Source organism: Leptonychotes weddellii, chromosome X (genome assembly GCF_054177405.1).
Source record: "Leptonychotes weddellii isolate Sample4059 chromosome X, ASM5417740v2, whole genome shotgun sequence".
Taxonomy (NCBI): Eukaryota; Metazoa; Chordata; class Mammalia; order Carnivora; family Phocidae; genus Leptonychotes; species Leptonychotes weddellii.
In genome coordinates this window covers 97,728,434-97,754,025 of record NC_138385.1, presented here as the reverse complement: position 1 = coordinate 97,754,025, position 25,592 = coordinate 97,728,434, and the positions used below count along the sequence as shown (strand labels likewise).

The following is a 25,592-nucleotide window of genomic DNA, read 5'->3' as shown; positions in this document are numbered from 1 at the left end:
TAGAGGGAGAAAGAGAGAGAAGCAGACTCCCTGCTGAGCAGGGAGCCCGATGCGGGGCTCAATCCCAGGACCCTGGAGATCATGACCTGAGCCGAAGGCAGATGCTTAACTGACTGAGCCACCCAGATGCCCCCATAAATAAAGTCTTAAAAAAAAAACTGCAGTAAGATACCACTTCCCACCAACTAGAATGGCTGTAATAAAAAAAAAATGGACAATAACAAGTGCTGGTAAGGATGGAGAAATTGGAACCCTTATACACTGCTCGTAGGAATGGAAAATGGAGTAGCCATCTTGGAAAGCAGTCTGGCAGTTCCTCAAAAAGTTAAACATGGTTACCATATGACCTAGCAATTCCACTCCTAGGTATATACCAGAGAGAAATGAAAACATATGTCCATACAAAAACTTGTACACCAGTGTTCATAGCAGCATTATTCGTTTGAGCCAAAACAAGGAAACCACCCAAATGTCCATCAACTGATGACTGGATAAACAAATGTGGTCCATCCATACAATGGAAGGTTATTCAGCCATAGAAAGGAATGGAGTACTATTACATGCCACAGCATGGATGAACCTTGAAAGCATATTAAGTGAAAGAAACCGGACATAAAAGATCACATAGTGTACGATTACATTTCTGTGAAATGTCCAGAAAAGGCAAATCCAGAGACAAAAAGTAGATTTGTGGTGACCAGGGGTTGGAGGATTGGGGGGCGGGGAATTGGGACTAACTGCTAATGGGTATGGTGTTTCTTCTTGGAGGAATGGAAATGTTCTGGGATTAGATAGTGGTGATGGTTGCATAACATAGTGAATATACTAAAAATTACTGCATTTTATTATGTGAATTATATCCATTTTAAAAATGCTACACAAAGATTCTTAAGTACATCATTCTGTGTGGACTAGCACTTACTTACTTGACACACTTTATATTCAGTAGTCTGTAGTTTCTTGTTTGGGAATTGTTAGTTATGTGCAGACGGGGTCAAGATTGCGGTATCCCCTGCAGAATTGTTAGTAATGTCCAGATTAGATTATGTAAGGTGACTGTATTATTATGATACTTACCATGCTGTCCTCTGCTGCAATATATCTGTTTATGATGGTTTGGGAATTTAAGAGAGTAAAGATTGGGTCTTTTTCATCACTCTGCGTGCCTAAGACAGTACTTGAGATATGGCAAGTACTGAATAAATGTTTCACTTGCGGTAGAACTTAACAAGGGACAGTTGGCAGTGCCTAGAGACGTTTTTGCCTGCCACAACTGGAGAGTGGGTGCTTCTGCCATCTATAGGTAGAGGCCAGGGATGCTGGTACATCAACCCTGGCTGAGAGGCACAGGACAGCCCCCAACAGCAAAGATTTCTCTGGCCCAAAAGTCAGTCGTACAGAGGTTGAAAAACCCTGTTCTAAATTGTTGAGCAGGGTGCCTATGTGGCTCAGTTGGCGAGGCATCTGCCTTCGGCTCAGGTCATGATCCCGGGGTCCTGGGATTGAGCCCCACGTCAGGCGCCCTGCTCAGAAGGGAGCCTCCTTCTCCCTCTCCCACTCCCTCTGCTTGTGCTCTCTCTCTCAAATAAATAAATGAAATTTTTAAAAAAATAAATGATTGAGCAAATGACTTACAAATCCCCCAAATTAGTTTCATCAGAAGATGAAAAAAAAGGTCCCTTTAAGGAAAATTAAATCATAAAATCATCCTTGCATTTGGTGTTCTCAGTTAATGAAATGTCGCAGACCATATCTTTGTGGCTCTTAACTGAAGAACCACGTGGGTGGGAGAGGCAGAGCTCAGGGGAGAACTGCAAAGCTGTGGCACTTCCCAACCTTGACTAAGGATTATTAACTTGCAGAGAATTCAGTCCTGCAGCAGAAAGCACATGGTCAAAGGTGCATCCCTTGTCTGTTAAAGAGCCCAGGAACCATTTTACGTTTAATTTAATCTGCCCAAGGAAACAATCCCAGCCCTCCACAAAATACACAACTCAAGTCTTTTCTTCCAGAAGCTGGTGGCAGCCCCGCCCACTACTAACTAGGTCAGTAAGTATGTAACTGTGCAGTGAGGTCCAGTCGTGGCCCAGAATGCTGAGGGGCACTTGGTGGCCAGGTTCACTCCTTCAGGTCTCTGGATCAGGGGTCGGCAAGCTAAGGCCTGCAGGCCAAGGCTGGTGGCCCTCTGTTTTTTCATGACCAGTGAGCTAAGCCTGGTTTTACCCTTTTTTTAAAAGATTCTATCCATTTATTTGACAGAGAGCACAAGCAGGGGGAGCGGCAGGCAGAGGGAGAGGGAGAAGCAGGCTCCCCACTGAGCAGGGAGCCCAGTGCAGGGCTCGATCCCAGGACCCTGGGATCATGACCTGAGCTGAAGGCAGACACTTAACCGACTGAGCCACCCAGGCACCCCTGGTTTTACCTTTTCAACTGGTTAAAGCTAAACCAAAGGAAGAATGATATTACATGACACGTGGAAAGTATATTAAATTCAAGTTTCGGTGTCCATAAATAAAAGTTTTATTGAACCCAGTTATGCCCGTCTGTTTGCTCTTGGCCACTGTTGCCCGTCTAGCTGCTCTTGGGCATGGACAGAGACCGCTCGACCCTCTTGATGGCAAAGCCTACAATATTTACCATCTGACCTTTTCTGAAAAGCATTTGCCAACCCCTGCTCTATGGTTAAAGAGTTTAGCAAATGGTGTTCCGAGGAGGCAGTGAGGAATGAGAAGCCACCCTGGGCTGGAGTCCCTGACATGTGGCTCTGCTGGGGATGTGGCTGTACCCCACTGGGCTGGCGCTTCCTCATCTGGGCACGGGAGGGCTTTGCTGGAGGTTCTCTAGAGCCTTCCAGCTCCGAACTGTCCAGGGTGTGTGGAGAGTCCAGTTTGTGTGGTGGTTCCCAGGTGGCCGATGAGGTAAACGCACAGCAGTCTTGTCAGGGACAGAGCCACGGGGCCACGGCGTCACATTACCACACTCGGCGCTGGAGCCGACACAGACCTGGACCGCCCCTGTGTCTGTACAGAGCAGATTGGAAATTGGCGCTCGACAGGGTTTGGAGACAAGCTCTTGGCCATTTTCACGCGCCCTAGTTTTATAGATTATGTAACCGGATTCTTTTAACCCCGGGGAAGAGAGAAATGGACAACACCCATGATTGGAGAAGGCTGGCAACCCCAAATTCAGGCTTTCTGGATCTAATTGAGCCCTTAGGGCAGGTTTATTGAATTTCACCAGGTAATTGTCATCTCTCCTGTTCATTTACCGGCAGGAAAGAGTCTCTGTTGCCCTTTTTGTGTTCTCCATATTAACATGCGACTCTTTACCCACAGTCCAAAGGATCATGGGCTGTCCACGTCCGCGCTGCAGCCCGGGGTCTGTCGCTATGGGACTAAGCTGGCCTGCTGCTATGGCTGGAGAAGGAACAGCAAGGGAATCTGTGAAGGTAATTGTGTGAAAACTCAGACCACCCTGGGATCCAGTCGTAGGCCAGTGTCCTTAGGTTTTTATCCGGGACACCGTAAGCTGTCACCAAATTGTCCACCCATTGTCATCAAATCCCTTAATCTGTTAAATAGGATAAACACACAACCACATGTCCCATACACTTTAGGTGCTACTGTGGATCATGCTGGATTATACACGGTAAAGCACAAAAATGTTAGCTTGTTTTGGTAAGAATAACAGTACTACCTTCTTTCTGTCTCTGCCCCAAACTCCTCCTCTCTAGCTGGTTCAAAAATATCTGGATAGACCACAAGTGAAGACAGAACTTGATAATATCCAGAATCTATAAACCATTGAAAAGCACTGATAAGGCTCCTACGGGCTCAGTATCATGCAAAACCTTCCACCAGCAGTTTCCTGGTGACAAGATGACAGGAGTATCAAGATACTAGAAAAGATATTTGAAGAGCATTATTGCCTACCCAGATAAAGAAAGTTAGAACATCCCCCTGGGGCTCTGTCAATTCAAAAAGAGGGTGGGTCCTCACGCTGACTGGGTCTATAGTGTCATGATCAAGGGCATTGTCTTGGGGATGTCAGAATGACGTGGGTGACCTTGGGTGCGTAGGTAAGCTGGCTGAGGCTCCACTTCGTCAGCAACGTGGAGAGATTAATTCCTAGTTCAGAGGGGAAAGAGTGTAAGCATTAAAGGGTATGCTCATTACCTGGCATGCATAGAAAATATCTCCTAAATCACCCTTGACTCAGAAAGGACGGATGACTCTCCTGTCCCTTCAAAGCACATGTGATGCAGGCATTACATGTTGCTGTAGTCTTTTTCTAGACACAGCACATTTTTATGTGAAGGCTGTCAGGTGGAAAGGGGCAAAAACCACGTGGACCGCATGATTTGGAGTCTTAGAGTTACACGAGCCTCAGCACCTCCTGCCATAAAACTTACATGTCTCTGGTGAATAAATGAGGGTGAGCTTTGGCTTTCTGTAAGGTCTACTCTGTAACTAAATCAAAGCAATTTGGCCACGCCGCAGACAGCCGGTCACATTCTTGATGTTTTTGTGGACAATGTAATACCATAGGCAGGAAAGAATTTAAAGCGAGCTGTTAAAAGAGCATGTGCCGAGGGTTCAAGCACAATCAATGCTCAGTAGGCATGTTTGGCAAGTGCAAGAGCTCATCAGCACCCCCGCTGCCCTGGTGAAATGTTCAGGTATTAAATTGCAATGATGTTTGTATCTAAAATCTGTTATTGTATTATATCCAATTTGTATGGTCCTTCTTGACGGTAAAGTCATCTGCTCCTTGAAGCACCAAGTAACGGGGTGATGAGCCCCTGATTGCCAGATCTCGGATTCCTAAGTCAGAGCGTGGGCTGTGTGGTAATGAGATGAGAACCCATGCCCACTTGCCCGAACAGGCAGAGTTGCACCCCAGCCTGGGAGATCCCAGTCCTCCCGGACTCCTCTTCCATCCATCTGTTCACCCTTCGTTCCTCCAGAGGCCCTGACTCCATGCTGGAGCTTTCTAGATCTTGGCTCCTGCCCTGCCTAAATCTGCTCCCAGGGCGGGATGGCTCAGCTCTGTATCATTAACCTTCAAATGTATGTCACTTAGCAAGATGTGGTAAGAGTCGTCCCTGAACAAATCCCAATGAACAGCTGCAGATGGAAGAGTTAGAGGGAGGATTGAACAAGAAGTCTAGCTAAAGTACACTTAAATCTCAGGCCATTTTAGACATAAACTAAATTTCCCTGTGCTGAAGATTGGCTGTACAAGTCACAGATCCAAGGTCGCTGGAAATTGAAAACATCTTGCTGGAGCTTTGACCTTATAGCAGCAAGGGTATTATTCACCATTTCTCTTATGTTCTATTTGGCGTTGATCCTGGCTTTCCTATCTGGCCCACATTCGAAATAACTTTCCAGGGAGCAATCAGAGGCATTCAAGGCTTAAAAAAGTAAAAAAATTATTTTTCTAACATCTAAACTTAAAGCTGCATCTCCAAGAGCATATCCATAACAAAATAGACACTGGAAAGCAAAATTCTTTTTTGTCTCCAGGAGGGAAAGAATTTTGCTGAGAAGCATTTTTTCCTTACCTTCTCACTTATGATTTATTCAGAGCCATAAAATGTTTCCCTGTTAAAAGGTCTATACCGGTTATTTTATTTACTGTTCGAAACTATTTGAGTGTCTAACATACCCACAGCACTATTAAATGCAGCAGGAGAAACAAAGATGAATGTTTAAGTCCCCGTTCTGAAGGGGCTGGGAATCGGGTAGTAGATAGAAGTGAAGGATAGAAGCCAAATATATTATTTCATAAGATGGAGCCTGATTGATTTCATGGGGGAGGCCTGCCCAAGTTCTGTGGAATTCTCAAAGTTGAGTGGAATTCTGATATGGCTGGAGAAATCACTGAAGGCTTCTGGAAGGCGGGCTCATGCAAGGTAGCTCTTGAAGGATCAGGAGGATATTAACCACTGGAGGGTGGGGAAGGGGTGCCCCAAGGCAGGGATAACAAGACAGGAAGAGGCAGAAAGGGTCCAGTTTAGAGAATAGCAGACAATCTAGTTTGACCACAGTGTTGCCTATATGTAGGGAGCAGAGTAGGCCAAAGGTACAAACTAAGATGGAAGCCGGGTCCTGGTGATGATACCTGTATGATACTCAAAGGGCAATAAAGATTATTTGGTGACTTCTGTGCAAGGCATGGCATGATCGGAGTCGTGCTCTTGGAATATCAGTTTAATGTCGTATCTGACATCAGATTTCCTAAGAGTAGAGCCTGTAAAGGGGATTCTTGTATCAAACATCTGTTGCAGGGTGCTCTGCAGAGAAATCTGTAAGGGAGTGAGGAAATAGGGGAAGGAGCCAGGCAAAGATGTAGTTTCAAGAGAAGTCTAGCTTCAGCCTGATCCCACAGGGAGTTCTACACCACAGACTTTGTCCTGCCCCGAAAGCAGGGGCTAGGCTGTTAGACCCCATATCAGTTAAGTACCAGGTCACAGGCTGTGGTGGGGAGAAGCAGGGGCAGGGTGGGGGTGGGGGGCGGGGCGGGGAGAGGTACAGTGTAATATCCCAGATCTCTGTGGGCAGCATGATTTCCATTAGCTAGATGAGTGTCTGTTCAATGAATGACTTGGGTGGTAGAAGCAGGGATAGGATGTTCTCACTGAGGAGTTTGGGGACAAGAGAAGATAGAGATGAACGGGATTTTGAGTCCAGGTGACTGGGAGATAAATGTTAACATTAACAAAGAATAGGGTTTGGGGTCAAGGGGGAGATGCTGGGGTTGAGCCAGGGACTCAACGGGAAGGGAAGTAGACAGCATTCCTGGGCCATTGCTGAGTCATCTTTTCAGGTGCTGGCTAGTTCCTGAGCTCCTACTAGATCCAGAAGCTGCTCAGGGCTCCTGACTCACTCTAGACTCCTCTCTCATTCATTTTTCTTTTGTCCTCTCCCCTCCTTCTCTTTGGGTTTTCCCATATTCCTTTTGTCCCATCCACTGCCTCTTCTCCCTACCTCCTCCCTATGAGCCGGACTCAAACATCCCATCATCTTTGACTATTTTTTCTTGCCCCCAACCCAGTCAAACTTTCTATTCTTGGTGTCTCTCCCATCACTTCTTTCACCCAGCAAATATTTATGGAGTGCCCAATTTGTGTCAGGTGTCTGGATACAGAAGTGAAAAAAAAACAAAACCAAACCCAGAAGAAACAAATCCTGCCTTTATCATGCCACCATCCTCCTCCTCATGATGCTTCTAGTTCCCATCCTTAGGGCTAGAAGTTGCGCCTCCCTGCCTACAGTCTGTGGCTCCATTATTTTGACTGATCACACAGAGCTTTAAAAATAGAGTTTGATCATTCAAAAGCAAAATAGGAGAGAAAATATGGAAGACAAAGAAGAGGCCAGTGACAGAAAGAAGGAGGACCTTGGCACTTGACCCAGGATGGCTCTGGAGTCCCTTCCAGCTCCCACATCACAGTTCTTTTATTAAATGTTTTTGTGTTTATATGCAAAACTAGCTGACTGTGGTCTGGGAGGCTTTGTTTTTCTTTGAATGTCACTTGGAGGCATGGCAGTGCTAAGCAAAGTTATGATAAACTTGGATAAACTCGCACTCAGTTGGGGTGGAGGGGTGGAGGAGAGTGATCTAGTTCACAAACAAAACACTCTCCAGTATCCCGAAGGGGAAAACAGACTAGAGAGGAAGCAGATCATCCTCTCTGTGCCCCCATGGATTTCTCCGCCATACAGAAGGCTGCTGAGTTTGACCTGCGTGCGTTTCTCTAACTACTCCTGTTCTTTTACCGTCAAAACACCTTTCCCTTCCACAGCTACGTGTGAACCTGGATGCAAGTTTGGTGAGTGTGTGGGACCAAACAAATGCAGATGCTTTCCAGGATACACCGGGAAAACCTGCAGTCAAGGTCAGTACTACAGGCCGGGGTCCAAGTACAGACGTACCCCAGAGCTTTCAGAAGCTACGCAATCATTGCAGCAGCGTTTGTGATAGACACTCCCGTGCCCGCCATTTTGTAGGTTGTAAGTCGAATCTTCAAATGAAAGGGTTTCAGACCTAGGTCTCTCAATCAGTCTCTTCTAGAAAAGTATAAAAGTCATTCTGATGTTTTTGTTAAGATGCCAGATCAAAGGCCTTTTTTTCTCCTGTCAAATAACTTTTATTTTCTAAAATGATTTTCATTGTGTTTTTCCACTACCAAAGTAATGCATATTTTTTACTGAAAAAAAAAAAAAACCCCAACGATGCAAAAGGATATAAGTTAAAAAGTGGGAGTTTCTGCCCCCCTCCCCCCTCCCCAGTCCCTCCTTGAACTAGTGTGAACAGTTTGTCCTCAGTCTCTGAAGGGCCCTTCTCTGGGTTGGTCCATTCTTACTGCATGTACGGGTCAGCACATACAGAGTTAGCTTGTGCTTCTTAAGGCTGTATCCTCAGCCCCGATGCAAACGCTTTTATCATTTGTGTAAAAAATACTTCGTTTAACCACTCTCATCTACTTTGTCTCCAATTTCTCGCCATTACAAGCTGTGCTAAGTCAGACGTCATTCTACACATATCCTTGCACCCTTGAGTATTTTTATAGGATAAACGTCTGAAAATAGAATTGTTGGGTTGAATGACATGCATGTTTTTACTATAATTGACATATTTTAAAAGGTACTTTAGGACTTATCATAAGCTGTTTATCCGAAGATATTAAAGAGTGTATTTATACTATTAACACACAGTGGTTCTCAACTTGGGCAATTTTATTCCCCAGAAAGAGTTGCCAGACAAAATATAGATCTCAAGTTCAGATTTAAATTGCAGATAAACAACAGATAATTTTATAGGGTGCGTAGGTCTTAAATATTGCATGAGACATACGTCTACGAAAAAAGTATTAGTTAATTATCTAAAATTCCAATTTAACTGGGCATCCGTATTTCTGTTTGCTCCATCTGGGAACCGTACTCCAGGGGACATCTGGCAAGGTCTGAAGACGTTTGGGGGTGCTCCTGGCATCCAGTGGGTGGAGCCCAGGGAGGTGCTCAGCCTCCTACAGTGCGCAGGGCGGCCCCCACCGCAGAGAATGATCTGACCCAAATGTCAGCAGTGCTGAGGCCAAGAGACCTGGGCGTGAAGAAGCCTGCTGTAATTAAGAAAGTGTCCACAGTCCGATAATGCAGTTGGGCTAAGAGCACATCAAGTTCAGCTGTCCTTGGGGCTGCCAGCCTTCTGGAGGGAAGGATGGAGTCCCAGAGATGGGCAGGCAGCCACTCCACTGTGCCACCCCTAGGCCTCACTGCCAAGCCCCGAGGTTGGCCGCATACACTGAAATAGCTACCAGCCCTGCAGCTCAGAGGGGAACCTCTGAGTCTCTGCTGTCCCACCACCAGAAGAGGCCAGCACCCTAGGGTGCTTCTGAGAACTGCACCCACCTGCTTGATTGAGGCGCGTCAAGGATCGTGCTCTCATAAGTAATGATCCAGCACATCCCTTACCAGAGGGGTTCACACCAGAAAACCTGTTTCTCTGTATCGTCCTGGATTCTGTACCAACATATCTTCTGCAGAGGTTTGGAAGAGAGAAGATATTTTTCATGCTGGTTTTCAATTCCCGGTAAAATATTAGTGTTGAGGGAGTGGTCTAGTTGGCTCAGGTTCCCGCAGCTTTCCTGGCCCCTGGGTGGCATGATCAAAGTCCTTATATATCCATTAATGGTGACAGGCCTCAGCCCTCCACCGTGGTGTCTTTCCCCCAAATCCTTCTTCCACACGACGAGTGAGTCACCTCTGAGTTAGGGCCAAGGGATGGGGTATTTCTGGATTTCCCATTAATGTCCAATTAGCTTTTTCCAGTTCCCCCTTTTGAAGGGGTTAGAACCCATGCAGGAGAAGGTAGAGTAGAGGGGATAAGCAATGGACGAAGAGCTTTCAAATGTCCCACTGAGACGTCAGAAAATTCCTGTACAGGGTTCTTGTCAGAGGTGAAAGCAGCCACTTCTTTATTTTCAAGGGTATGCTTTGCCTGTTGCCCTGCTGAATTTTGGTCTTACACAGAATTTGGCTCTTTTCTCCTTCCTATATCTTCCTTGAAGAAGTTAAGCCATGAGGCACCCACATGACCACATTTCCAAAGATAAGCTCCTCTACCCATGATTGCTTTTTTTTAAAGATTTTATTTATTTGGGCACCTGGGTGGCTCAGTCAGTTGGGCGTCTGCCTTCGGCTCAGATCAAGATCCCGGGGTCCTGGGATTGAGTCCCTCGTTGGGCTCCCCTCTCTCAGCAGGGAGCCTGCTTCCCCCTCTGCCTCTGCCCCTCCCCCTGTTTGTGCGTGCTCTCCCTCTGTCAAATAAATGAATAAAATTAAATTAAAAAAATATTTTTATTTATTTGAGAGAGATAGCACATGAGTGGGTGGGCAGGGGCAGAGGAAGAAGCAGACTCCGCCCGAGCAGGAGCCCAATGTGGGGCTTGATCCCAGGACCCTGAGATCGTGACCTGAGCCGAAGGCAGACGCTCAATGACTGAGCCACCCAGGTGCCCCAAAAAGTCATTCATTCTTAGTATTTAAATTCTTTTTAGGAAGCACTGAGATGCACAGAGAAGAAAGTCACCCTCAATCTTAGTCCCTGGAGATAACCATTATTGGCATTTAGAGCATAGCCTCCCAGGCTTAAATGGCATCCTACAGCCTCACCACCGATAGCTGCCTGTCAGGGCTCCCTCTGGAAGGGTGTGAGCCCACACAAGTTAGTCGGTGTGGGGCTGCCCAAAACAGGAACAACTGAAAGGAGGCATCGCTGTGGGCGCCTGTCATAGGCAGCCTGGGACAGTACTAAAGGATGAAGTATCTAAATTGTATTTCTAGCTTTTTATTCTAATATTATACACACAGAATTGTGCATATATCAACAGTGTACTGCTCAATGAATTTTCAAATACATCCACATAACCAAGAAACAGAAACTCAGTAGCCTTCCTGAAGACCCCTCCTGCTCCCCTCCAGTGACTTGCCCCCCACCCCCAAGGAGCTCTGTCTTGACCTTCTACACCACAAATTAGTTGTGCCTGACTTTTTTTTAAGATTTAATTTATTTATTTGAGAGAGCATTAGTGGGGAGAGGAGCAGAGGGAGAAGCAGACTCCCCGACATGGGGCTCAATCCCAGGACCCTGGGATCATGACCTGAGCGGAAGGCAGACACTTAACCGACTGAACCAGCCAGGTGCCCCTGTGCCTGGCTTTTTTTTTTTTAAAGATTTTATTTTTAAGTAATCCGTACACCCAATGTGGGGCTCAAACTCACAACCCCGAGATCAAGAGTTGCATGCTCCACTGACTGAGCCAGCCAGGCGCCCCTTGCCTGATTTTTAACGTACTCCTTTGTCTCCAGCTTCTTGCACTCACTCTTGTGGTTGTGAGCTTCATCCGTTGTGGCTTGGAGCTATAGTTTGTTCAGCCTCATTGCTGTATAGTATTCCTTTGCACGAATATACAAGTCATCTCTCCTGCCCTCTGTTGGGAGATGTTTGGGTTCTTTCCCAATTGGGGCTATTAAGAATAGTGCTACTGTGATCATTTTAGTACATGTTTTCTTGGTGGGCGCACATCCATGTTGCCGTTGGGGATCTAGTCGGGAGTGGAATTGCTAGGTCATGGGTATCCGTGTCTCTAGCTACAGTAGATTCTGCCAAACAGTTTTCCAAAGTGGTTGTGTGCATTTGCCTCCCCTCCGCCGGTGCATGATTGTCCTGTTTGCCCCACATCGTCATCAGTCCTTCAGAATGGGGTTTTACTGATGATTGGAGAAGAGGTGAGTCATTGCCCCGTGTACCCACCCCCACCGGTGGGATCCAGGGAAGCCAACCCAACTCTCCATCCTGATGTTTCCTGATCCACTTAGCCTCTCTTCATGTTCTGCCTGCCCCCTGCAGATGTAAACGAGTGTGGAGTAAAACCCCGGCCATGCCAACACCGATGTGTGAATACGCACGGGAGCTACAAGTGCTTTTGCCTCAGCGGCCACATGCTCATGCCGGATGCCACATGTGCGAGTAAGTTCCAATGGCCAGGCTGCTCGCGCTCATCCTTTGAGACTAGATGTTTGCCATAGGAACAATTTTTTTTTTAAAATCATGGTAAAATAAATAGAACATGAAATTCACCATTTTCAACCGTACAACTCAGTGGCATTTAGTACACTTACAATGCTGTACAACTATCACCGCTGTCTAATTCTAGAACATCCTCATCACCCCAAAAGAAAACCCTGTGCCCATTACCAGTCACTCCCCATTCTTCCTCCCCAGCCCCCCCCCCACCCCCCACCTCACCCACTAATCTGCTTTCTATCTCTCTGGATTTGCCCATTCTGGATACCTGCTTTTTAAAGAAAGAGGCTAATTGGGGAGAAAAATAAATTCTATATCTCTATATATGCAGGGCGTATGGGGTTTCTTCATGGAAAATAAGAATATTGTTTTAGGGAGGTGATAACGTTTAAATTCCATCTTGGGACATCAGTTCTTCCCACCAGCTGCCTTTCTCACGCCCCTTGCCCCATGCTCAAAGATTAGTGACTCTTGTTGGAAATACATTCCGATTCACGTTCCTGAAAAAGAAAAGTCCTTCTGTGATAGAGAGAAACCCATGTCCCGTGGGAGGTAAGAGTATATCCAGTCATTTATCCAGAGGGAATCAGGTTTAATATTGCAGCTGAAAGGCAAACCCATCCTCCCTGCCTGTCTCCCTTCCTCCCCTCTTCCCCGCTCCCATCTCTCTTTCCTCTGTACCGTAGCCCCCACCAAACCTGGAAGCTTATGGCTTTTGCTAGCTTCCTAGGGTTACAGAGTTAGGACTCCCTAGCCCATCTGGGACTTTGCCACAGTCACACAGTCTTGGCTAGTGCACGGTTTGCTGCTCCCCTGGCTTGTCCTTGTGTTTTCCGTCCTTGGCAAAGGGCCCCAACACCACCAGTCACCTAGATCCTCTGTTGGCAAGAAGGCTTAAGAGATAAAGCAGACAGTCGAAGTCTTTTTAAAAAATCCTTATTGTCATAAATTAAGAGACAAATATGTATATAATATATATGATATATATAACATAATATGTAGTTGAATGAATTCTTATAAGGCGAGCACCCGTGTAACCACTACCAAGGGGAACTTTACCAGAACCCCCCCTCCATACACCATCACGGGAACCACTATCTAGGCTTTTGTAGTGATCACTTAACATTTTTAAAAAGATCTGTGCTAATGGATGTTTTGAAACATTCCATGAGAGCCCAATCAATGCCAAAAAAGGTATGTTTTCCTAAATGCAAGGATAGGATTAGGTAAATATTGAAGACTAATTTTAAAAGAAGGCAACTAAAGAGAAAAGAGAATAAAGGAGAAATGTTATCCTTGGTAGATGTTTGTTATATTACCTGGATGTCTGTGTCTATTACCTTGATGTGTGTACCTTCTTTGTCTAGTTCTGTATGTGGAAGGGTTGCTCGGGCCTCCCTGTTTAGAGCTCAAAGTGTGCAGGGAGTCCTGGACCCCTCTCCTGATTTTATTTCACTTGGTTCCTGGCAGTTTCTTTCGTCCCGCTGGGTGATCGGCATGTTATGGATGGCGCTGGATAAAGGGAGCGTATTCACTGCACTTCCCTGTTGGAGGCACCTGTGATCCATATATAGTAGACTTCTGCTGAGGAAATGCATTTTTGTGAGATAAGTTGTGTTTAGCAACAAGTGACAGAAAAAGCCACCTAAATTATCTCATTTACCAAAAAAGCTGGAGGCAGGCAGTTCCAGAACAGCTCAGCAAGGACTCACTCTCTGCCATTTTCAGGGTACTGATTTTATTCTCACGCTTGTGACCTCAGAGTCACAAGATGGCTGCCCCAGCTGCAGACATCACACATACATTTAAGGGAGGCCTGACAAAGGGGAGAGGAGTAATGCCAGTGAATGAATGACTCTTTCACACTTGTCCCTTTCATCATGCAGCAGCATCTTTTCCAGAAGCCCCGCTCCCTCCATCAGACTTATCTTTATATCTCTTTGGCCACAGCTGGGTCCTATGGCCACCCATTGTTGCTGCAAGGGAAGCTGGGATGAAGACAAGTCACTGACTTTAAAGCCTCAGTGATGGGAGTGGTGAGAGGAAAAGGGGTCCAGGATGGCTTTGGGGTAGCCAGTCAGTCGTATTTGCCACGTTTTAATACAGGCATGGAAATGACCAGGTCTCACGACTTGAGTGGCTCTCGTTGAAGCGAGGTATGTATGGAGAGATCTGTAGAATGGATTTTGTCCCCCTGATGACTCGGATTGATCATCTCCATCAGAGGTTACATTTCCGCCTAGAGAGGCCAGCCGGGTGACATAAAGGCATGACGAGAAAATGTACAAGAGGAGAGAAGGATGCAGCCCTTGATAACTGAGGGGCGCCTGCCCGACCTAAAGACAGGCAAATTTAACACACTGGCCCACCGAAGAGACCGTGGCACCACCAAGACACCACCCTTGCCCTGATTCCATTTGGGTCTCCAGACAGTGATGCTCATCCTGTAATACATCCCATATATGACACCAAATGTCCTAGAACGCAGAGATCCTTTCTCAGTGAGGGCTTTTTACTGGCTCGGGAGGAGAAGGCTAACACTTGCATACGTTTTCAGACTCCAGGACATGTGCCGTGACGAGCTGCCAATACGCCTGCGAAGACACGGAGGAGGGGCCGCGCTGTCTGTGTCCGTCCTCGGGCTTGCGCCTGGCCCCCAGTGGAAGAGTCTGTATAGGTAGGGCAGCCCGGCTCGCCTCCACTCCTCCTCCTTCCCCCTCTACTGAATTCCTTCTCTGTCATTCAGCACAATCTGCTTGTTGACTAGACTGAAAGCTCCTGAAAGTAGAGATTTCGCCCGTTTCTGAGCCGATTGGCCACATAGACTCTAGACACACTTTGGGATGCTAGAAAGAACACTTCTCTGTTACTTTGGGATTGTCTAATGCCCTAGTGGAAAAAGGATAAAGGTAATTTTATTTTAGTATATTTACCCTGCATGTTTCACTTCAATTACCATAGAAACCTGCTACTTACTGTCATTCAGTGAATGAAATCCCAAGGGCCATTGGGCTCCATTTTGGGTTCCAGCTAATATTTTCCTACAAAAATGGATTTACATATTTTTCGTTTTTAGATCTAAGACTATTGAGAATAGTATATCCTTTCTACGTTGTTTAAGTTAGCAAGTAACCAGCTTCCCATTGTCTTTAAAGGTTGCTCTGAAGTATTCCAAAATCATTTCTGCTTGGAGATGGTGAGCAAATTAAATCCATGATATTAAAGGAGGAGATAGACCCCTCCTTTATAGCTTTGAATTTAATCAAATCAATGGATTAGAACTTTGTCTCTTGCTCTCCCCCATCTTATTTTGTGTCTTAGTTTTGGGCCCCGCAGAAGCTGACCCTGAGCAAGTAGTTGATTTGGGAGGTGATCCCCGGGAACTCTGGTTGAGGAGGAGGTGGGGGAAGGCCCCAGCGCAGGCTGAGTTCAAGGAGCAGGTTAAGCATCTGTGCCCCTCTAGGAGACAGGGGAAGCTGCTTCCAAGTTTTCCTCCTGGGTCAAGGGCGCTGGGGATTTATGCACCAACTCCTGTTCTTTACTGACCGGGGGAGGGGCGCTGCTCTGGAACATTGACTCCCCGGCACACCCAGCCCAGCCCCGATGAGGGTCACAGGTGCAGCCTTAGGCAGGTACGGACACACTGAGTGCCAAGGGCGATGGGTGGGGCACCCCACGAGGCACCCTCAGTGACTGATGCGACACTTTCGGCCTTAGTTCCCTGGTGGATCTGAATTATGTTCAGTAACCAAACTGTATATACTCATCCTTCGGTACTTATATGCAAGTGAGCACATAGCATTAATAAGGGATATCAAGCCAAATCAGAATGTTCAACGAGTTGTTAATCTTTTTTATTTAAATAAGCAAATATCTGTACAATTTAATATTCTTATTTACTGAAGTAGAACCATTTCTCAGTGCTGGACGTTTATTTATCCCAAATGTGCATACCTTGGTAAGCTGCATTTAGAAAGTTCAGCCAAATAGGTCCTAAATCAGTTAAATACTTTTTAAAAAATCCCTGTACAATTAAAATTTTGGCCCTGCTCTTTGAGAGTAATCAGATTTAATTAGATTCACAGGGTTTAGCATTCCTCGGTGAAATAAGATTTATATGACAAGGCTCATTCTTGACCAAACTGAAGTCAATTTTTACCCAGCTCTGATTTGAAGGGTGTCATTTTTATTGAAGGGAAAGATGATCTACACAAAAGTGGTCCCTGAAGAATTATTTTGGTCAGCCCAACACATATTTAGTATTTTAAGAATGCAAAGAGAACAATAAGCCAGCACCAACTTGCATGTTTAACCACAGGTCCAAGTTAAGAACATAAAACATGTATTCGATTTATCATTGTAAAGTAAAAGCAGACCTGCGTCTGGATCTTTGGGTCAGCAAAGCTGCCAGCCCCTCAGTAACCTGACTCTCAAGGAAAGCAGGGAAGCCTCTCGTCTGCTCAAGTTGCATCACAACATCATTACACTTGACCCACAATTTATGTTTAAGTGCGGTTGTAGGAAACCATGTCTCTAGTATTTGGGTCAGTATCGTGGGAGCCTTGGGGGAGCTGACCGATGAAATAATTCTTCCGTAGAAGACGACATCGAAGGTGTGTATCCGGTTTGTTTAACGTGTAGTTACCTGACTCGGTTTTCAAAAGTTGTATACGCCATACAATACACATAGCCAGAGGAATATTAATTCCATCAGCACGCATGTCATGTCTCTGTGCCAAGTGCCAGACATCCGCTCCCTGCCCCAGGAGAGACGGGGATGTGAGTAGCGACAAGACAGTGAGTTGATGTCTCGAAAACGTTATGTACAACGTGACAGAAACACGTAAAGGAGGAGCTGTGAGTGTGCTGAGGGCATCTAGAACACTTCCCGGGGGGCGTGATGTGGGCAGCAGAATAATCAGAGTTTTCCACCAGAGAAACTGTGTATGTGCGCGTGCGCATGTGCGTGCGTGTGTGTGTGTTTTCGAGGGAGAGCGCTTGTTTGCTATCACTGACACCTTTTGGTTCTACCTCCTAGACATCGACGAATGTGCCTCCGGTAAGGCTGTCTGCCCTTATAATCGAAGATGTGTGAACACGTTCGGCAGCTACTACTGCAAATGTCACGTTGGTTTCGAACTGAAATATGTCAGGGGCCGATATGACTGCATAGGTAAGAGTGCATGGCACATTTTCCTTTTGCCCTCTCCCTGCCAAACCTGTAGGCTTTGTCTACAGGTATTTGGATGTCAATTCAGTCTAGTAGTTGAACAATCTACTGTACTGACCACTTGCACAATACAGAAGAAGTCACTTTTTTTGTTTGTTTGTTTCTGGCTTTTAGGGAACTCTGGTGAGATGAATTAGGTGAAGCCAGGTCAGTAAAAGTTTAAAGTAAGGGGCTGTCGGGGATATAGTTTTGTTTTGTGGAAATACCTCAAATATCTTGAGATGATTTTTGTGGATTTGTCGAAAATTTGGTTGGTTTTCTTTTTAATGTTTGATTCCCCGGATACATATCTAAAAATGGGAACAATAAAGCACAAAAGGAAGAATAAAAAGGTCTGTTTGATCTTGATCTCACTGATCTGTTCATAACAGCGTCCTTCAGGGGAGGCTTTAGAAAAATGTGTGAGGGAGATGAAGGTGCATGCTCTTTCCTCGTTCGGCCCTGTCATGGTTCAAGGTCCAAATCCCCTAAAATCTGCCCTTTCCAGGTCACCGAAGCTACTCTGATAAGATTCTGTGTCTCAGTGTGAAATAAAATATTTTGGCCTTCAGTGAAGGGATTCCAAGCCTGAATGAGCAAGTGAAGGGGGGTGTTTGGGAGCCCTGGGACGCATTCACATTGCCCTTGATGTAACGCAGGACGGGGCCTGCCCTACCGTGAAGGGAGATGCAGGCTCCCTGTAGATGCCTCTTCATGTAACGTGGAGCAAATGTGTGTACGATGGGAAACGCTAATGGGTTGGGGGGGAAGTAGGATTTCTTTCAACCCTCCATGCAGAGCATCCCAGGACATGTCCTGCGAAACCATGTTGTGGCAACAGTTGGTTCCAGGGTTTTGAACCATCTCGTGAAGCCTCCACAGCTCTTCACTCAGATCTTTCTAAACACAAAGGCTGGCCTACACGGGCTCATAAAATCCATGTTTCTCGTGGGCTCGGCCCCCAGGCCCTGCTACAGACCCATCGGGAGAAGAAGCCTGTTCGCTGATACCTAGGAGGTTCCACTGGACAGGGCGGGAATGCACATGGAGAGCTTCCAAGAGAAACACATCTTGTGATTCTAAGTGATTAAGATTAGCATCTGAGCTCCTTTGGTGGCTAAATTAAAAACAATGGACTATTTTGTGTGCGCATGTCTCCCAAAGCGTGGAGAGCGGGTGAGATGGAGAAGAGCTTCTGGCTAATGAACTTCTCACTAGGGTAGGATTCGGCAAACTTTCCTGGTCTCCATCCAGCAGACGAGCTCAGACCAGCCTGACCCTGCTCCTGGCAGCCTTTGAACAAAATGCTGATGAATTCAGATGATGTCAACTGTTCATAGCCCACCTTATCCTTTTTTTTTTTTTTTTTAAAGATTTTTATTTATTTCAGAGAGAAAGAGCACAAGCTGGGGAGACAGGCAGAGGGAGAGGGAGAAGCAGAGTCCCCACCGAACAGGGAACCAGATGTCGGGCTCGATCCCAGGACCCCGAGATCATGACCCAAGCCGAAGGCAGATGCTTAGCTGACTGAGCCACCCAGGCGCCCCCTTATCTTTTGTTGGTTAGGAGTCCCAAGCCCTTCCACGTGTAGAATTTATTTTCTGGTACTGTTATTTAGTTCTGAATTAGACGGATGAAAAAGTTAAGAAAAAACCCTGAACGTCTTACAGATTTCGGTAGTGTTGATGAGTAGTCGAGATGCCATGGGGGCGGCGGGCTGCAGGGAGCCCCCAGCTCCCCGTGTGCTGGTGTCAGGCAAAGGCCGGGCTCTGGGCCAAGGCGTCGGGCGTTTTGAACACCTCTCCCTTCTCAGGCCCCACTCGGTTTGTTTGGCAGTGTTGAGTGGTCGGCCCTGGAGTTGCCCAAGTGGTAGTCTTATAGTAAGGGATAGTCTTTTAGCAAGCCCTGCTGCCACAAAGTTGTTCACGGGAATGTTCACATTTTTAGATATAAATGAATGTGCCGTGAATACCCATACGTGCAGCCTCCACGCCAATTGCCTCAATACCCAAGGATCCTTCAAGTGTAAATGCAAGCAGGGATACAAAGGCAATGGACTTCAGTGTTCTGGTAAGTAGCATTTGCTCAGGGCGTCTTAGCTATTCTCACTAAAGCATTCTCTCCATATCTCCTTCCTTCCTCCCTTCATTTCTCTCCCTGTGTCTGTCTATCTCTGTCTGCATACATGTGTGATAGTGTGTGCATGCAGTATTCGAGAATTTTCACTCTGCCTCAGTCTTGTCTTTTCTGCTAATCGGACTACATCTTCATTACTCACTGAACTTGTGGGCACTAAGCTTAAAGACCAGCAAAGATTCTGGATATTTCTCTGGTCACAACTTACTTTCAAATACTGAAAATAAGCTTTAAGGACAAATGGCGCTCTGCAGATGTTATCTGTCAGGATGGGGTAGGTTATGGTGGCAGTAACAAGCAATCCTAAAGCATCAGTGCCTTAGAACCACAAACTTTTTAACCAAACTTCCTCCAGAATACACAACCAAAAGAAAGTATGATGAAGCTAACGTCACTTTATCTGTCATCCTCAAACCTACATTCACATTTTTTAAAAGATTTTATTTATTTATTTGAGAGAGCACGAGCAGGGGGAGGGGCAGAGGCAGAGGGAGAAGCCGGCTTCCCGCTGAGCAAGGAGCCCGACGCGGGGCTCCATCCCAGGACCCCAGGATCATGACCCGAGCAGGTTTATCTGGCTGCTCTTGTCCCTTTTATTTTTTTTTAAATATTTTATTTATTTGACAGAGAGAGACACAGCGAGAGAGGGAACCCAAGCAGGGGGAGTGGGAGAGGGAGAAGCAGGCTTCCTGTTGAGCAGGGAGCCCGATGGGGGGCTCGATCCCAGGACCCCGGGATCATGACCTGAGCTGAAGGCAGACGCTTAACAACTGAGCCACCCAGGTGCCCCTAGATTTGTTTTTTTCTTTTTAAGATTTTTTTTATTTGACATTTTAATATTTTATTTATTTTTAAGATTTTCTTTATAGCAAGAGCAGGAACACAAGCAGGGGGAGTGGGAGAGGGAGAAGCAGGCTTCCCGTGGAGCAGGGAGCCCGATGCAGGGCTCGATCCCAGGATCCCGGGATCCTGGGACCATGACCTGAGCCGAAGGCAGCCGCTTAACGACTGAGCCACCCCGGTGCCCCTGCTCTTGTCCCTTTTAGCACTGACTCATCGTGTGCCTGGATTTGTTCACTGACCCGACTCCACTCTCCTGTGGACCCCTTAGCAGAGTCCCCACGTCTTCCAACACGTATGGCTGCAGGTTGTGCCTTGACCTGTCATGTGCCCTTGGGCAGCCAGTGCTCCTGATGACACAGCAGAGCAAAAACAGAGTGTCCGCTCCGTGACAGACATTGAGCAGCGGAGGCGTAAAGGTTCACAGTACCCTGTGGGCTGTGGTTGAGTGCCACTGGACGAGAGTGTGTAGAGAAGGAAGAGGAGTCAGGAAATCACATTCTCTGAGGAATGCCAGAAGAACTGGGCAGCATTTCGTCTGGAAGAAACAGTGTGGAAAAGTATAAATGGTGCCTATAGATCTTTGAAGGACTGTGAAATAAAAGTGACTTCCCAGGGGCGCCTGGGTGGCTCAGTCATTAAGCGTCTGCCTTCGGCTCAGGTCAGGATCCCGGGGTCCTGGGATCGAGCCCCGAGTCAGGCTCCCTGCTCCGCGGGAAGCCTGCTTCTCCCTCTCCCACTCCCCCTGCTTGTGTTCCCTCTCTCGCTGTGTCTCTCTCTGTCAAATAAATTAATAAAATCTTTAAAAAAAAAAAAGTGACTTCCCAAAGCAGACTAGGAGCAATGTGGAGACTAGGAGCAAGGTGGAGGCTACATTCTCTCTTACGAATGACGGCCAGGTATCTGAGAGTGGACCCTGGAGCCCTGCCAAGGGGCACATTCCATCACACAGCCTTCCAGGCCTGGCTCTTTACTCTTGGCCCTTGGCAGGATTCCTGCCTTGGGCTAAAGGTGGGATTACAGAGCCACTCAGCCTCCAGCAACTCGATGCTGTGGTGTCTATCCCTCTGTGCACAGTGTGCTCATGATCTCCTTCCGGAACTTTATTCAAAGACAGAGAGAGAGAGATTGGCTGACTGTGCAGGGCTGTACATGGGTGGATCGGGAGGAGGGATGCGTAATGTGGAGAGGCCCCCAGAGAGGAAACTGAGTAAATCATCGTTCTGTGTTGGATGATGGTCAAGGGCTCCTTCACGCCACCAAACGTGAACATGTATATTCCAGCCTCACTTGTCTTGGGCCGTTTGGGGTAATGGTCAACAGCTGAGGCTCAGGACCTAGGAAAGCCTGAATCTGAATCTGAGCTCTGCCCCCTCCTGGCTGTGACCTTTAGTAAGTTGTCTTAACCTCTCTAAACTCAGTTTCCTCCTGTGCAGCGTGTGACGAGCCAGGCCTCAGTCTCTGGACGCTCCCTAGTTTCAGCAAGGCAGGGTGGACAGTTCCATGCGGATCCTTAGCCCCAGTGCCGTGGGCTCCCTGCACGTGGCCCTGCGCTTTCTCTAGAGTACTGCTCAGCTCCTTTGCAAGGGCATCCTTCAACCAGTGGGCACCAGGGGTCTGGATAAATACCCCAGATGGTCGCAGGATGGGACAGTTCTGAGCTGTGTTCTACATTGGCCCCCAGATGTCCCCAGCAGGACTGAGCCCCTTACCGACGGTGATTTCCTGACCATTGAGGCACCATCTTTAGCTTTTCCCCCCCTCCCTGTCTTGCTCTCCTCCTTCCCCCACGCCTGCCTCCTGGGATCACCTCCCAAATAAACCCCCTGCACCCAAGCCCTTGTTTCAGGTTCTCCTTGGGGGAACGCTCAGTAAGACAAGTACCTCTCAAGTGCATTGCGAGATTCGAATTGAGGTAATATAGGTAGAGACCTTAGTTCACCTGAGCGCATAGTAGATGCTCAATAAAGTTAGTTATGGTTATTGATATTCGTGCCATTTCAAAGAGCTGTGTGCTAAGGGCCAGCTACTCTGTAATCTGAAATTCTGTGAAGGTAGATGCACAAATGCTGTGCATACAAAAGCCTCAGGAAAACACTTGTCTCAGAAAGCGAGCAACTCACCTCTGCATACCCACCCCTGGCCCCAAGCCTAAGAATCAAAGCAAGAACTGCCCAGAATAAACCTGGAGTCATCTTCCTTCCTGATCATTGAACCCCCTTGAAACCACAATGTGTTATTTTTTTTAAGATTTTGTTTTATTTATTTATTTATTTATTTATTTATTTATTTATTTATTTATTTATTTATTTTAGAGAGTGTGTGAGCTGACTGAGGGAAAGAGGGAGAGGGAGAGAGAGAGAATTTCAAGCAGACTCCCCTGCTGAGCATGGAGCCCAACGTGGGGTTCAGTCTCCTGACGCTGAGCTCATGACCTGAGCTAAAATCAAGAGTCAGATGCTTAACTGACTGAGCCACCCAGGCGCCCCCACAATGTGTTATTCATGTCCAAATGAAGGCAACGTCCCTAAGCATGCAGCACGATAGCTCTTTGCAGCCCACATTTTCTATATTGTCCCGCAGCATTTTGAAATTATAAATCCCACATCAACACAAACATTTCTTATGTCAAGAAGACTTCTGTTTTTCTTTGACCCTCCAGCTTTAGGCATATTCTTGGGTAAAACAAATTTTTCTTTATTCTTTGAAACCTCAAATTCCTCACAATGTTCTGTTTGATACCTTGAAACCATTCATTTTGTTACTACCCATTCTGCAGCTGAATTTTTTTTTTTCATCTCTCACCGGAGTGTTTATTTAAGAGAAAACTGTGTTTGGGTCGTTCACTGTATATTTGTCCAGCCCTTTCCATTCTGCTTTGATTCTTTGTAAAATAGATAGCCATGTCTCTGTTGAAAATTGATCTTAACAGGCTCTTTTTTTTTTTTTAAAAGATTTTATTTATTTATTAGAGAGAGAGAGAGCGAGAGCAGGAACACAAGCGGGGGAGTGGGAGAGGGAGAAGCAGGCCTCCCATGGAGCAGGGAGCCCAATGCGGGGCTCAATCCCAGGACCCTGGGATCATGACCCGAGCCGAAGGCAGACGCTTAACGACTGAGCCACCCAGGCGCCCCCCAATCTTAACAGGCTCTTAACCACACTGCTTAAAGGATGGCCCCAAATTCACTCTTATGTGCATGGGAAAGTCATGCAAACAAAATTGAGAATCCCATCCAATTAGCATGCAGCATTATAAAATGTTACATTGTAAAATACATTTGTATGCACATAAATTACTGTTACATAATATACAGCACTGATATAGCAACTTTTATTATGAGTTCATTGTTTTTGCAAAAGTCCAGACTCTATGTTGCAATACAGAAAAGGAGTTAGGGGGCTCCTGGATGGCTCAGTCAGTTAAGCGTCTGATTCTTGATTTCATGATCTCAGGGTCGTGAGATCGCGCCTGGTATCAGCCTCCATGGAGCCTGCTTCAGATTCTCTCTCTCCCTCTCTTCCTCCCCCGTCCCCAAGGAAAAAAAAAAAAGAGGAGTTAGTGGATTATCCTTATGTTAATACGTACCCAGAGGAAGGAGTACCCTAAATGTAGACATGTATGGTTTTTTCCTGGTCGAATATATGTGAGTATTGGTAATACACTGTTAGATAATTTGGTCTTAATTTGACAGTAGCTCTACTCATTGTAAGCAAATCAAAACTTCAATATCACCCAACTTGGGCAGTAAGTCAATTTAGGAATGGAAACGATGTCATTTTGTTACCAGGAGCATGGCTTCTGGAATCACATTACCTTGGCTTGACTATTGGCTCCCTGGCCTACTACCTGTGGGCTGTCAACAAACTAGATTTAAACTCTAGTGCTTCAGTTTCCACATCTGCAAAATAAAGATAATGGTATCTGGCCCTTAATATTCTTTTGATGATGACATGAAATAATCCCAACAAAATAAATAAATGTCCATATAAAGGGTTTAGTTCCAGCCGAGATTATGTTAAATGCTCGATGATCGTGCACTAGTCCTAGGACGGGTAGTGGCAAAGGCTTCTTTACCAGAATTCAACAATTGTTCCCCTTAAAAGCAGTTTCCTTGGTCATTAGAAATGTGCTTCTGATTTAATTCCATTTATAGACCACATATTCAAGATCACAGGCGTTGCTACAATGGGCCATTCCAACTTGCTTCTTTCGATCACAGTATACACGTTAGAAGTTCGGAGGTATGGCCTGGAAAAAATATCTTTTTAACTCAGTAAAAGATTTTAAACATTCTGGTGGTGAATTTTAAAAAATAATAGCAAACAGGAGCACCTGGGTGGCTCAGTTGGTTAAACATCTGACTCTTGGTTTCGGTTCAGGTCATGAACTCAGGGTTGTGGGATTGAGTCCCTCATTGGGTTCTGTGCTCAGCACGGGGTCTGCCTCAGATTCTCTCTCCCTCTCCCTCTCTCTCTCTCAAATAAATAAATAAATAAATAAATAAAATATTTTTAAAAATAAACAATAAATAAATAAATAAATAAATAAATACATGCATGCAAATAGGCCAAATATATGTCAGGCACTAATCTTTTGACATGTATTTGCTCATTTAAACCTCATAAAAACCCTATTCTTATCCCAGCTTTATAAATGGGCAAACTGAGGCAGAGGAGTTAAGTATTAGGTTGAGGACAAATGCCCAGAGAAGGCAGGAGCTAGGAGTCAAACCAAGGGAACTGGGCTCTGGGGCTATGTGCTCAAACACAGGCTAGGTGTGTCCACGACCGGTGGCTACTCCTTGGAGATGGAGACCTCTTGTGGGCCCTTTCGCAACAAACAGCCGTGGCTCAGCCTTTCTGCCATCCTAGCCCCGCCCTGTTTCCTGGGTCCCATGGTACAGTACCTTCCTCACCCATGATTAAGCCTCTCCTCCCAGCACTGTGTGCAAAGTTCAGACGAGAGGAACGTTTCTCCTGCCAGGCTATTAGAGATCATCTGATGAACCAAGCCCAGGTGAATGAAATGTCAGAGTCCTGTTCCTCTTGGGAAAGGTGTTCTCACATCATAGTGATCTTCTCTAAAGCTAAGATTTTCAGGTAGATAGAAGTTTTTGACAAAGTGGATATTTGGAGAACTCTCAAATCTCTCCCAAGAGAAATTGTCAACTTCATTTACAGAAGACTGGCCTGTGATTCTGAAAACTCTGGAATTCCCTGTTTTTAGGTCAGCGATCCCCAAATGTGCCAATGACCCTCCTACTGTAACTACTCCCACGTGTTTATATTCTCACAAAGATGATGCATTAATCAA

The 25,592-nt window shown here is 46.1% G+C and overlaps 1 protein-coding gene across 3 annotated transcripts in view; it reads left to right on the top strand.

Annotated features, from left to right (window-relative positions):
* EGFL6 (EGF like domain multiple 6) overlaps positions 1–25,592 on the top strand; it is a 59,666-nt gene that overhangs the window by 17,642 nt on the left and 16,432 nt on the right. For 2 of the 3 annotated variants that reach the window (XM_006747821.3, XM_031018755.2), the window contains exons 2-7: positions 3,336–3,448; positions 7,811–7,903; positions 11,917–12,036; positions 14,651–14,770; positions 17,132–17,266; positions 19,250–19,372. In XM_006747821.3, the coding sequence (XP_006747884.2) occupies positions 3,336–3,448; positions 7,811–7,903; positions 11,917–12,036; positions 14,651–14,770; positions 17,132–17,266; positions 19,250–19,372 (704 nt within the window). Of the gene's footprint in view, positions 1–3,335; positions 3,449–7,810; positions 7,904–11,916; positions 12,037–14,650; positions 14,771–15,248; positions 17,267–19,249; positions 19,373–25,592 lie in introns of those variants that run through there. The other variant, XM_081809160.1, reaches the window with a different exon arrangement.